The sequence below is a fragment of the Pseudopodoces humilis genome, chromosome 13 (assembly GCF_049639895.1).
Source record: "Pseudopodoces humilis isolate 2021_Gansu_Grassland_sample_001 chromosome 13, ASM4963989v1, whole genome shotgun sequence".
Taxonomy (NCBI): domain Eukaryota; kingdom Metazoa; phylum Chordata; class Aves; order Passeriformes; family Paridae; genus Pseudopodoces; species Pseudopodoces humilis.
Window position 1 is genome coordinate 16,586,749 of NC_142212.1, and position 14,265 is coordinate 16,601,013.

Consider the following 14,265-nt stretch of genomic DNA (forward strand, 5'->3'; position numbering starts at 1 on the left):
CAGGAGTGGTCCCTACTCTGTCTACATCTTACAGAGTGTTAAAGGCAAGATAAAAGGAGAGCACTTAAGAGTGAATAATCAGCTCTACAGCACAACTAAAGAATCACCACTCTGCTTTAAAGGCTCTGGGGGCTGTAGGGCATCATCAGCACAAGAGTCAGCAAAGAGAATAAAAAGATGAAGTTATAGGATGCACAAACAGTATGTTGTGATTTTAGAAACCAGAGAGACAAAATTGCATTTTTTAACCCCTGGCATTTGTGTAAGCAATGAGTTTGGAAGAAGAATGTGAGCAAATAGAAATGCCTGACATGTTTGTGTTAGAGGGAGCTTCAGCTGAAGAACAGGAGTAGGGGAAAAACTACCGTGGCCTGAGGATTATCCTTCATATGAGTGGAATTTGGGCAACAGAAAGTCAGGTACAAAGCAGATGAGAACTGTGTTGTATTTGCAGGTGATTTTGCCTGTGCAGAGTGGACTGAGCCTCATTCGAAGGAGCCCTGTGCCTCCAGATTCAGTGATTGAATCCAAGGTGGGTATTTCCTCTCTGTGAGCATTTTGGGAAAATTTTGACTCTGCCAAGGACAAGGGCAAAATAATTTTCAGGGGTTTGGTGACAAAACCCCAAACATTCTGTGATCATGGACTTGGCAACTTAAAACTTTTAAATGGCACTTTTAGCCGCACTAGTCTAGGGTTGCACAAAAGCTGATAAATGCTGATTCCTTGCAAAATCTTTCAAATCAGCTGGTCCTGTGATGAATCTCTGGAGTGACTGGTGTGCTGCTCACCAGGTATCAGTGCCTGGAGCTCTCCCATCCTATCCATGCAGAGGAGTGTGGGAAGATGGAGCTGAGGACCAGCTGTAATGAACCAATATAAAATTTCTGAAATAGTTAATTTTTTTTCTCAAAGGCTGCATAGGATGCCCTCCTGTGCTCTCTGAACTGGATATTTTCATGGCCTTACATTTTGCTCGTCCTAGGGAAAAAGAAATGGTGCTTTTATCTTTCTCTGTTTTATGTAGTGGGCATCATCCAGCTGTAATGAAATTCCCATCTGGAATCATAATAGCCTACCTCAGTAAACCCAGACCCAAACATGCTGGTTGTTTTGCAGTTTCTGAGCACTCCCAAAGCTACACCCACTGGCATTTCAGACTCAATATTCTAAACATCTTGTATTTTGCATTTTGATTCCAGTCAGGGGGAAATGATGTATGACAGCTGATCAGATGACAGCTTGGTTTAAGTTATTGGCTGATATCTTTATTTGCACACCAGCCTTGTGAAGATATTTTGATTGCACTCTACTTGACCCAAATCCTGCCTTTGGAACCTTGTTCTTAGCCTCTTAGCTGAGCCTGAGGGCACGATTGGGCCCTGGGGATGAAATAAGTGGAAGAATTAATCAGTCAGCTTCTAAGACTTTGTACCCAAGCCAGGCTAGGGAAAGCCATACCCTGCTCTCCTGAAAGTGGAATGGTTGTAGCATCTCCCCAAAGCAAAGCCCTTCTGCTCCATTGTCTGGCACCTTAGTGTTCTTTTTGAGTTTAATATCTGTATGGATAAGGGGGCTTTTTGGCTTGAATTAGTGATACTTTTTGTATTAATTAATGGGCCAAGAAGAGATGTATCCCTGCTCATGCTCGCACCTCGTTGTCACCAGCAGAGTCCTTCACAGCTGTCGGTGAGCTCTGCCCCTTACTGTGCAAGGTGTTTGTGTTCTTGTTTCAGGCAGGAGTGGTGAAGGATGATGTCTTCTGGGGCTGCCAGCAGCGCCGCATCCTGGAGCGGCTGCGTTTGGATGGCAGGGTGGCCTATGTCACAGGAGGAGGGCAGGGAATTGGCAGGGCCTTTGCCCATGCCCTGGGGGAAGCTGGGGCTAAAGTGGCTGTGGTGGATCTGGTCCTTGCCAGGGCAGAAGCGGTGGCGTGTGAGCTCAGCCTCAAAGGTAAGCACTGAGACACGGTGGGCACTGTAATGGGTGGATTTCCTTCTTCAAACCTGACACTACTCTGTAGTGCAATCCCCTCCCATCCAGCCCTGGTGGGGAATTGGTGGGAGTAGAGGATTTTCATGCCATGGCCACAAAGCTTCTCCTGCCCTGTCAGTGTTGTCCCAGCAGCCACTGATACCACACCATCTGCGAGAGTTATTTATCAATATAAACTCTGCTAGAGGGGCAAAGTGATCCAAACAAAATTCCTTGCTAAAAGTGTCCAAAGTGGTGAGCCATGGCTGACAGGAACAGAGAAGGGTCACCTCATACAAGTGAGATCTGTATAACCAGATAGCACTGAACAGAGTAAATCATGCAGCACCTCAAAGTAAATCATGCAGCACCTCAGGCTTCACTAGGGGTGAATAAAAGATACAGCCTACCCCCTCTTCCAGAGCTTATGGCTGTACCATCAGCCAAAACACCAAAACAGGGGTAGTTGTATTGTCAGTCTGAATCTCTAATTGCGACCTTTAAATTGAAGACAAGTAATTTTTCAAGATGTCTTTCAAACATGTATGCAAAGTCAGATATGGGAACAAAATACTGATAGGCATAATAAGTAAAATCCCAAATAAGAGGTAAAATCCTCTACAAACCACTCCTGTTTTAGCAGTAAAAACAGAGAATGTAACATAAAATTGAATTTCCCCCTAGAGCTGTGCTAAACTGCAATTGTAAAGGGGAAAAAGAAAACTGGAAATATAATTTTTAATGATAAAAGAAAGGAAGTGTTACTCATTTTATAATTCCTTCTGTGAGATTGCACCTGAGCCTTCTTCAAAGTTCAGTACTTCATTGTCTCTAAAGATGGACAATTACACAGGAAAATTTCACATTCCCACATGGATAAAGTCACCAGTATTTGTTTCCACTCTGACTTCTGCAAGGGATTAGGCCATTAGAAACCATATTCTCCAGGAAAACCAGTCCCTACAGATGTATTTATATCACCTAAAATCAGGATGACACAAGGAATGGTGTCATTCTGGTCTGGATACCATCCTGAGGCTCCCCAGAGAACATTTAAAACAAAACATCCCAGCTCTGCTAAGCAGGAGACACTTCACATGGAGTGTCAGTGCAATGGTTAAAGCTCTGATCCCAAATAATGACCTAGAAAATAGTGTCCAGTTCCTATTACAAATTCTTGAGTCATCCAGTCCCTCCTTCCCTGAAGCTTTTCACTCTCTTATGCACTGGAGCCATATGGTTTTGGCACAAAGTAGCTGTGCCCTACACCTTAACTCTCCTTTTGGACATTTTTTTCCCTGTGAGATCCTGCATATCAAGCAGAGCTATTCGGATAGAAATGGGCTACTTGATAGAGCCATGAGACTTTGGATGCCAACAGCCTATTGGAAAATGAACTTAACTCATCTCCAGGGCATTTTCAGTAGGAGTTTGATCATCTACCCTTCAATGGCTGCCCTACATCTCTGCTCCTTCAGCAGTGGGCTGCCAGCCTGGAGGAGGTGGGGGGCTGTTCCAAAATGCAGTCAAAAAGGTCGTGAGGCATAGCAAATATTATTGCAGTCTAAAGTAAAGAAAATCTCACTTCTCACTCTTTACACATCTTTATCCTTTGAGGTCAAATATTATCTATCAATTTGACCAGTGCAGCTGGTCAGGGCACATCTCTTCCATCTCATGATGGGTTTTAAGGTCTCGAATTTATTGTCATTCCCTGTTGGAACAGCCCCCAAACTTTGTAAAGCTTTTGTGAAAGGGAATTATATCCAAATGCCCGTTTTTGGAAAGGATCTGAAAAGGTCAGGTTTTCAATCTCTTTCTCTCCAGAGGTAACTAGAGATTCTAGCCTGGACCTCAGAAGCTTTCCCTTGAAAACTTTTTGTTGAAATCAATGTTTCCATGAAACATTTCGGCTTCAAAGAAGTATCATTCTCTGCTGGAAATAAATTTTGACAAAAAGGTTCAGCTAGCTTTACTCTCAAAATATTCACATGAGTAAATTGAAGCAATCATAACATTAATACGTATTTTTCCTGCTGTAATAGGGACAAAGGGGCTGTGATTTTTTTTCGTCTCTGTGGCTGTAGATCTCTAACTCAAAGTTGGAAGCCCAGTGCCCCAAGTCATTCCCATACTGATACTTTTTCAAAACATTTTGCTTAGCTTGCTTAGAGCTGCTCTGCTTCTTATATCAAGGAGCCCTTTCCTGCCTTTTGGGATGGTGCCATCATTTCATGATGAGTTTTAAACATCAGAATGCCTGTGATCTCAGTTTTAGCTTTGTTAGACAGCTCAGGTGTACATCCCCTGGCTGCAGGGCTCTTTGTTTTTATATCCTGTGTGAATACCTTTTTCAACAGTTACTAATGGATCCTGACTGAAGAACCAAAAATGATGAAACATAACCAAAAAATCCTAAGGGTTACCTTCCACTACACACACCTCTGTCTTCAGGGGGAAATCACTGCCTGTACCCTAAGGGAAGAATTAGTCTGATGGGATTTTTAAAATGTGCATTTTCACTGTAAACTATGCAAATGCCTTGTGCAATGTCACTCCTGATCTTCTTGTCTATATACAACATGTTACTTCCATTTATACCGAGAGACCGGAGATGAAGCGCGTGGCAGGGGGACGTGTGTGTGTCCCTGCAGAAGGACACCTCAGGCACACCCAGCACAGTGATTGTCTCCAGCACAGAGCCCCTGGGCTCCTCTCCTGCCCCTCTCATCACAAACCTGCCTCCACGAGCCCCACAAAACTGAATTGAGGGCTGTGAAGATGCCCTGGCCCCACCATGCACCCAGCAGCCTTGGTCTGTGCTGGGTGTCTTGCCTCTGGTTGTGTCTGTAGATTTGAAGCTATTTTTCCACAGTTTGTTTTATTTATTATTTTTAACAGGTGGTTTGGGTGGGGGGAGAGAGTGGAGAGACAGAAAGTGGTTTCCTGCCCTCTCTCAGAGTGCAGGGAATCAGCTGAATTGATTAAGGGTGAGTGTGGGACTCTGGTTTGAAGTGAGTGTGGCTTCACTGCTTCTTCGCTAGACACTCACACGTGGCACCTTTTGTCTCATTTTTATAAAGTGACCCATAAGATGAAGCTCTAAATGGGGTGAAAGTTGGAGGGCACGTGAAGAGTGTTTCTGTTACCATTAGTAACACACTTGCACCCGTTTTGTCTGTAAATTGAAAAAGAAAGATTGCAAGAACTCCCTGTGTGTTACTCTTGATAACAATTAGGAGGAGTAACAGGGACTCTCTGGCTATTCTTATTCTTTCAGCATATTTAACATAAAACCCGTGATAAAATAAGAGGTCCTGTTTTGTGGCAGAGCATGCATTCATTTTTTAGTTACCTGATTTTTTTCTCTACCATGGAAATGAAGAGAATGTTGTCATCACTGAAGGGGACAGGAGCTCCCACACCCTGGAACCCCAGAGCAGCATCACCTCGGGCTGTGCACTCTGACAGGTTCCTGAAGGCACTGGAGATGAGGAGAAGCTTTTCCATGCAAAAGCCTCTTTCCTGCCATTTTTGTCACTCACACACACCACTGGGCAATTCCTGCTTTGTCTTGCTTTTCCTGGAATCCTCCATCTCAGCTTCATTTTGGGAGAGTATCCTCCTGGATTAGGCTTATCACTTCTTTTAAATGTTTCATCAGAATGATCTAAAATAGGGACCAGTGTGGAACAAATTTGACATTTATATAGAGGAAAAATATCTTGCTTTAATAGCTGCAACTTCCTACCCAGGCTGCTGATCATGGTCCAACCCCAGTGGCTGCCTCCCTCCTTCCTTACACAAGACCCATTTCACCACATCCCTTACTGGTGTGGCCTTGTCTGGCTTTGAGGATGGGTATAATCCCAGTGGCATCAGGGGCCTCCCCAGACTTCTTACATTGTTTAACAATAAGGGCATTTATAGCTGATTTTTATAATAAATGAAGTTATTTACGGATCAGCGCTGGTGCAAAAGTCAATGGCTGGATTATCTTAGGAAAAAAAAAGCAAAATTTCTGCAGGTTTCACGTTTGGTAAATCTCTTCATTTCCAAATGTTTTCATTATTCTGGCAGTGTGATTTGCAATAAGTAAGGCACTATGACTGCCATACCTGTGCTCCTGCAGGTACTCCCACTTAGCTCCCACCTAAAACTGCTTTGGTTTTGTCTGATGCCCCCAGCTCTCTGAATGCTGTAGTTCACCCAGAGAGCAGTTCGGGATGGATGAATTTGATTTCTGTAGCTCCTTGAGGAGGGGCCTGGCATAAGAAAAGCATGTGTAGAGCAGCATGGAGCCGGGGAAGCTGCAGTTGAGGGTTTGGACAGAAGATGGTGCAGTGTTCCAAGCTTCCTCCTGCCCGAGCAGCAGCCTTGGCTCCCACCTGGGCTCCAGGTCGCTCTCCAGCAAGCAAACCTTGCACCAGCCAGCAACTTTATAATGGTACTGTAGTAACAAACACACGACTTGCTACTGTTTGTGGAGCAATGAACCAAGGTGGAATATAGATATATGTATAAAATACAGCCATATATAAAATATCTCTATATATGAATTAAAAAATAATCATAAAATAGAATATTTTTTCCCCCTGTGAATGCCTGTGCTGACTCCATCGCTTTTGTTTCAATGCAGGCATTAAAAGCCTTGCCCTGGCAGCAGATGTAAGCAAGCCTGAGGATGTGCAAAGGATGGTGGATGCAATAGTGGCTCGCTGGGGCACAGTCCACATTGCATGCAACAATGCAGGAATTAATCTGAACTCTGCAAGTGAAGAGACTTCCCTGGAGGAATGGGATAAAACTTTTAATGTTAATTTACGAGGATTATTTTTGTGCTGCCAAGTAAGTGAAATACTGCGCCGGTTAGTTTTGCAAATGGGTATTAAAATCTAAGTGTTTATCTCAAGATATAATAAGACTTTATTAATAATTATCACAATAAAATTGGTCCTAGTTTTGGTGGAATTTAGGAGAGATTTGCTTTATATCAATTACAGAGTTTGGTCAATATATTCAAATGCAGTTGGTACTTGTTGGCTACCCAAGTCCAGGCATTAAAGAAGGGCCAAAATTTTTTGGAAGGGTGGTTATTTGAAAGCCAGAAGGCTCGAGGGGGGAATTCCCAACATTAGTGATTTTTAAAAAAAAACATATTGCCAGCAGTGGAGAGGTGTGAAATGGCAATGGGATTTTTTCCTGCATCAGCCATTTTTATACCAAGTTTTTATATCAGGTGCTTAAAAAAAAATGTGTTAGCACATCAACTCTTCTGAAAAGACTAATTTATTATCATGTCATTATTAGCACAATCACAGAAAGGGTCACTGGTCTTTCCTTTAATTTCTGTCACAGGCTGCAGGCCGCATTATGCTGAATCAAGGATATGGGAAGATAATTAACACAGCATCTATGGCAAGTTTAATAGGTGAGTGATGAGAGCTAACAGTTGTGCTTCAGAATCCATATTTTAATTACTACCGATGCTATTTGAATCAATTAAACCTGTATTGGGAAGGAGTAAATCACTGACATTTCGTATTAGAGGAAATGTACTACAAAATTTTTATTGATATCATTTTTCAACATTTATCTGTCCTCAATGTTTTAGAGCACTTATTACTTTTTATAGAAAAGGCGGAGTCACCTTCTCTGACTCTGGTGCACGGATACCACAGGAGAGGTGCTGCTCCCTCCATGCTGTTCCAGGCAAACTCCTTGGCATGTTGGAAGCTGAGCCCACAAGATACTTTCAGGCCACCCAAAGGATTTTGTGCCAATATTTGCCCTGGTACCCATGGGTTTTGTAACATTCTCATTGCCAACAGGTGCCTGCACCAATGCTGCTGAATCAGCAGTGTCATCAAAAGCACCAATAAACCATTGTAACATATGGAATGAAATCCCTACTGCTGAGCTAATCTGGAAGGCTGCTGAGCTGAAGCCCATGTAACAAAAATTGATCAATTACACAAATTAAGCATAGCCCTTTAGGAATTTATTTTATTGGTCTGGACATCTGTTGCAGTATTGTCCAAATCCAAAAATCAAATGGTGCCTTGGGTTGCCAAGTTAGGCAAGAAAATCTAGTAGCTATAAAAGTACAACTGAAAACCCCTGTATTAATATCATGTCCATCTGCTGAATGTTACATAAATATGCAGTCTTTTTATTTTCCTTTGGAATAACGTTTATTTTTACTGTGCCCAGTTTGACATTCTATGTCATTCTATTCAGTTTATTGCACAGTAACTTTAAATGGTTCTTCAAAAATCCATTTATAATGTTGTTGTTAATATTTTTTTAAAGTGTCTTTACCAGCTGTTTTACTTGTGCTTAAACACAGGCACCATCCCTCCATCCTAGCTTTATAAAGTTACAAAATCTCCCCAAGAAAAGTAGTTCTGGAAAGATTGTGAGGCTTTAAATTTCAAATACTTCAGGCTTTCCTGCTCTGCTCTGAGCAGTCGGGCTCTGGTCTGTGCTTGGGCTGTCACCATCCACATCATTGTCACAAAGCAAAATTTCCTGGGATGTAGTCCATCCTGGAGAAAGTTAGGAAGCTCTGGGAATTGACACAAACTGGGGATTTGCTGGTTTGGCACACAGCTCCCAGCCTTGCTGCAGCCCAGCAGTGGTCTGCTCTGCTTAAGGAGAGGCATTTTCCAACTTTTCCATCAGGGCTTGGCACAGCTCTGCTGAGCTGGGTGGTGAGGCCATTCCAGCACAGCATCCACCCCAGCCCCAGCTTGGAGCTGCACCTCCTTGGCTGGTGAGCCAAGTCCAGAGCTCCACCTGGGGATCACATTTGGGGGCAGTACCGGTCCTGGAACAGGAGGGAATGTTGGAAAGCAGCCCTGAGAGCAGCCTGGAAGGGTCATCCCAAGATGCACTTAAATGTCAGTGAAAGTTAATGCACGCTAGGCCAGAAGTTAAGAGATGGAGAGATGTGTTTACCTTCTGAACCTGTTTGAATCTTGGCATTGAAAAAATCTAGTAGTTATGAAACTACGACTGAAAACCACGATGTTCATATCATGTCCATCTGCTGAATGTTAAATAAATATGTTGGTTGGTTGGTTATTTAAGTACGTTGGCCAACTGGCATAGTATGAAATGTTTCTAGAAATAGTTGGGGGATATTTTTTTGTTGTTGTTGTAGGTTGAGTCCTTCCTCAGAGATACAGGAAAATGAGGAGACACTTAGCAGGATAGGGAGGTTTTTGTTTGTGATTTTTCCAGATACACTGCTCAGAATCAGCTTTAATTAATCGAAGATAAGCTGCATACATTTTGCATATGTGCATTTTGATTCTGGTGTTCCAATGGAATTATTCCAGGCGTACGCTCCGGCAGCGGCGGCTCGGCTGCGGCGGCTCAGCGGTTCACACAGGTGTAACTCAGAGCTGTAATTTTTACAGAGTATCTTTAGTGGGAAGTGGTTTGCTCTGCTCTGTCTGGGTGCACCTCTCATTAACACTGTGGGACTGCTCAAGGTCAGGCTGGGAGCCTGATGCAGCAAACAAGGGTGCAACAGCAGTGTTGGGTTGTTGTGGTATAACCCAGCAGCACCAAACAGCCCCCAGCCCTTCCCTCCTTGCCCCCAAGGACAAGAGAGAGAATCAAGGAAAAAAGGTAAAACTTATGGGTTGAGATAAAGACAGTTTATTAGGACAGAAAAGGAGAGGAAAATAATAATATGGAAAAAAGAACATAACAAATAAATGGCGCACAGTGAAGTTTCTCGCCACCCACTGACCAATGCCCAGTGTTCCCAGCCAGCTCACCCCAGCTTTGTTTTTCAGCACCATGCTGTGTGATTTGAAATATCCCTCTGGCCAGTTAGAGTCAGCTATACTGGCTGTGTCCCTTCCCAGGTTCTTCTGCCTCCAGCCTCCTTGCTAGCAGGGAAGAATGAGGCCCTGAAAAGTCCTCGATTTAGAGTAAGACCCGCTCAGCAACAACTAAACCATCAGTGTGTTAACATTATTCCTGTCCTAAATCCAAAACACAGCACTGTAGCAGTTGCTGGGAAAAAAACCCCAAACCAACTATTCCAGCCAAAGTCAGAACAAAGGTGTTTAAAGCATAATGCAGCTAATGCTGGCAGAATTTTTTATCTGCTTTCTCCTATTATCTGTCTTGAATAGGAGTGAGTGTCGCTTCCCAGAAGCCTTAGCAATGCAGATTTTTGGTGACACTGCTGGAGGCAGAGCTTTATTCACAAACCCCATTTTGTATGAGTTTGGAGGGTTACAGATTTTCTCTTCTGTCTGTAAGAGACCACCTTAGGTAAGGGAAGAGGAGGTGGCATGGGGTGCTTAGGTGCAGAAATCCCATGCAGTGCAAGAGATTCACAGCACCTGTTGGCTTCTCCTTGGGTTCTTCCAGTAGAGAGGGGCTGAGTCCCTCAGCAGGGGAAAATTTCATGCTCCTAATTACCTTTTTTAGATATTCTTATAAAGACAAAAGTCCATGGACTTTTGATAACTGTGTCTCTTCACCCACCCCAAGTCAGAAGCTGATTCTCGTGGCTTGCATCAACTTGTTCTCACCCACATGCACTGTAGGTGCAGAGCCAGTGCCAGAACTCCTCTCCTCTTAGCAAGTGAGCACCAAAATGATTTATCACAGACAGACATGTTTGGAAAGTTTAGCAAAGAAGTGCTTTTGGGAGGTTACAAGGTTAACTACCAAAGTTGTATGTAACTTGGAGCTGATGCATGGCCATTAATCAGGAAATTGCGTTCCACATCTTTTCGAGAGCCCCCATGGCACGCTGCGTCAGGGGGCAACAGGCACACACGGAGGGCAAAGCAGTTCTGCTGGTCAAAATGCAAATGATTTCATATTGAACAAAAAAGAGTACAGAATAAATGCTGGCAGAAGAGGGCCATGGTATGAAACACTCTTTTTAACAAGGAAAAGTCCTCTAAATTCTGAGCAAACCTGCAGCATATGCAGAAAAAAACCCTCTCTAATTGTTGCTTCCATCATGTGTGTGCTTTAAATCTATTTACAAACATCCCTGTTTAAGGCAAAGGTCCTTGTTCACATGCTTACCAATTTGCAGCAGGGCTTTTTGGCTTTTTCAGAGTTTGAGTAACTCAGTTACCACCTTCTTTCCACCCTTTACATTGACATATTCCAACCTAAGAGTTTAAGTCAATAAAATCAGTAGTGGGTGTGTTGGGATGCTATGGGTGGGAGTGATGTGGAATTGATGCATCAGCTTAATTTATTGAGACCAGTTTAAAGCCAGCTGCCAGTGCTGCTTATGAGCTTTTATCAAAATGCTGGGAGTTGGGGTTTGCCTGCTGAACCTTGTGCAAACCCAGTGATTCCCTTTCTTCCAGGGTTCAGCATCATCCAACCCCACAGGCTGCAACTGCCTGTCTTTGTGCCTACTGATATTTGCCCTGATTTTTCCCTCTCTCCCTCCATCAGAGTCAGCAGCTCAGCGAAGCTCTGTGCTGATACAGAGCTAATTATGGATGGGTGCTTTGCAGTGGATTTGTTTAATGAAGTCCTAATGGCAGCCAGAAAAGTCCAAGGAGAGATACTTTGTGGGTGTAAATCTCAGCACCTGGACTGACTTGGATTGACTCCCGTGGGTTTAAAGCACTTTACACCCACTGGGGATTTGTCCTTAAGTAGCTTTCACTGAGCTGGAGAGGGGCAGAGCCACCCGAGCACACGGCACTAACAAGCTTGAACATTGTAATTAGCAAGCTGATCATTTTCTGTCTCTGACTGACATGTGACATCTCTGAAACATTTTCAAAAGCTTCAGATTTTGAAAGTGGTGGGTGTTCTGAATTTTTGGGATGCACCTGTGTTCACATCCACACAAACATTAGTTAGATAATAAGATGTGTTTGCCTCAGACTATGGATAATTTAAAAATTAGGGAGAATAATTTGTTCCAAGAAGCTATATATATATATATGTTATATAAAATATGTTATGCACTTATATCATATTCTATCATATAATGTCATATCAAACAATTTACTTTTACATTCAGCTATCACATATTATCTACCACATATAATATTATAAATAATATTAATATATTACATAACACAGAATAGATAATATATTAGATGTAATATTATTAATTGTATAATATTTTATAATTACATGATAATATATTTGTATTACAGTGTACAAGTATATAAACATACATATGTGTATAATATATGAATGTGCATATTCATGTGTTTATACGATTATTTATCTTTTTTCAAAGCAGTTAAGTATTGCATATATATGTTTAATACTTGGTTTTTTTTCTTTGCCCAAATATGGGATCTCTTAAATGTCTTTATTTTTATTTTCACCATTGTTTTCCAGTAGCCCATCTGCTGAGGCAAAACTGTTAGATGACAAAACACATATTTAGGGGTTTGTGTTGTAGGTGGCTGAATTCTTGCTGCTCCCTTGCCTGGTACCTGGGAAAAGAGCAAATAGCTCTTCTCAATGCAGGGAGCTGTCTGTGTAGTGCCTAAGCTATTTTAATTTGGGAAGAATAAATAATTTTTTCCTTCTGAATCCCTTGTAGTCCCACACCCACAGAAGCAGTTGGCGTACAACGCCTCCAAAGCCGGGGTCGTAAAATTAACACAGACATTGGGAACCGAGTGGATTGACAGAGGAGTAAAAGTCAACTGCATTTCCCCGTAAGTAAAATGTAGTCTCATTTTGAAACTACAAAGGGAATGAAATGTTCTACAAAGCTCAAATGAACACTATCTCAGCAAATAAAGTTTCTAATTAACAGGTGGATTGCATCCCTTTTTATGTTGTCTTTTCCTTAACAAAGGTTTAAATACTTAGAACCAAGCCTGCTCTGTTGCTGTGTATACTCAGGGATTTAAGGAGAGGTTTTAGCATTTGATAATAGGTTTTCCAATAATGTGAAGGGTAGTTTTTAGCATTTCCCTTCCAGATGAAATATTTCCTTAGTCTGTCCAAGCCTTCTGTGGTTAAAGAAAGGGTTTTTGACACTTAACAGACAATACTTCTTTTCCCTTTTTACTTGAGACAAATATATAGGCACTTTAAAAGCTACATTTTATTGCTGTTATTGAGCTACTGTTCAGCTCTGACAGTCACAGGAGGCCAGATGTAGTTTTGTAAATATATATATATACATATTTATTACAAATCACATTTTCCTTCTTTTTGGAGAATTCAAGCTCTATGTTTTAGGGTATTTATTCACAAAGAAAAGTTTTCCTAGCAGACCCACTTTGCTCTCCCTGTTCCTCACACACATGCCCAACCAGTCATTTTATGAAACAATTAGCAGTGCATGATAGTGCTGAGCAGAAACCCAAGTGGATAGCGTTAATTGGAAGCGGTCAAATTCTGTAGACCATTGAAGTCAATCAGAGTAACTAAGAAGGGCAGGATTTTAACCCAGGAGTTAAATTGTAATAATGAAGATAATAATGTAGATCAAATTAGGGAAAACAAATTACATATTTTAATCCACAAAGTGGAGGGGAAAAAAAAAATCACAGCGCTTAATGGCAAGTGCCTCTGTTTTTACCGCCAGTCTGCTCTCTCCTTGCTTGTGCTAGCTGTCTTCCTTATGATTATTTATTACTAATTATACCAGTGATTCCAGCCATCACTCTATGTGATCCAAAGATTCTTTCAACATCCCTATTACTTCCTAATAGGATTTTCCCCATGCCCATGCTAACAGCGCTGTAATGGTGTTCCCACAACTAGCTCTAGTGGGTTTGCACTGTTTTTTGGGAGCTGGAGAGATGAAGGGAATTAGGGAAGCTCAGCAGGACCTGGCAGGAATTGTGTCTGAAAACATACAGGTAATCTGCACCAACAGAGGTGGAATAGTTGTGCCACATTCACAGCAATTACAGATGAGAAGGCTCTTAGAGGAGGAATTACCTGTTTCCTAGGGGCTTGCATAAATTTAAAAAATAGGCACCAAATGATAAAAACTCACTGTTTTGTACAACTTGGAAGTGAGCACTCACTTCTAGAGGAGTTATGTTTCTGGAGACAGTTGCCAGAGCATGGAGAAAAAATAGACAGTGTCTCTTTCTACTTTTCAAGGCAACATGGGGTTGCATTTCGATCATCTCTGCCTGTCTTAAACTCTATCTCTGAGCTCAAAATCCTACAACAGGAAGGGGTGATGTGTTGCCTTTATGGAGGAATAGCCAGGAAGGATGCATGGAGAACAAGTATTTTGCTATCTTTGAGGTCCCCAGTTGTGGCCAGAGCAGATTTCTCTAATGCAGGTAAGAACCT

The 14,265-nt window shown here is 42.1% G+C and overlaps 1 protein-coding gene across 1 annotated transcript in view; it reads left to right on the plus strand.

Moving 5' to 3' along the window:
* The window catches only part of LOC102106494 (uncharacterized), a 32,807-nt gene that overhangs the window by 13,930 nt on the left and 4,612 nt on the right, over positions 1 to 14,265 (plus strand). The window contains exons 6-10 of the mRNA XM_088062018.1: positions 455 to 532; positions 1,737 to 1,953; positions 6,614 to 6,822; positions 7,333 to 7,405; positions 12,542 to 12,659. Coding sequence (XP_087918144.1) covers positions 455 to 532; positions 1,737 to 1,953; positions 6,614 to 6,822; positions 7,333 to 7,405; positions 12,542 to 12,659 — 695 coding nt within the window. The remainder of the gene's footprint in view (positions 1 to 454; positions 533 to 1,736; positions 1,954 to 6,613; positions 6,823 to 7,332; positions 7,406 to 12,541; positions 12,660 to 14,265) is intronic.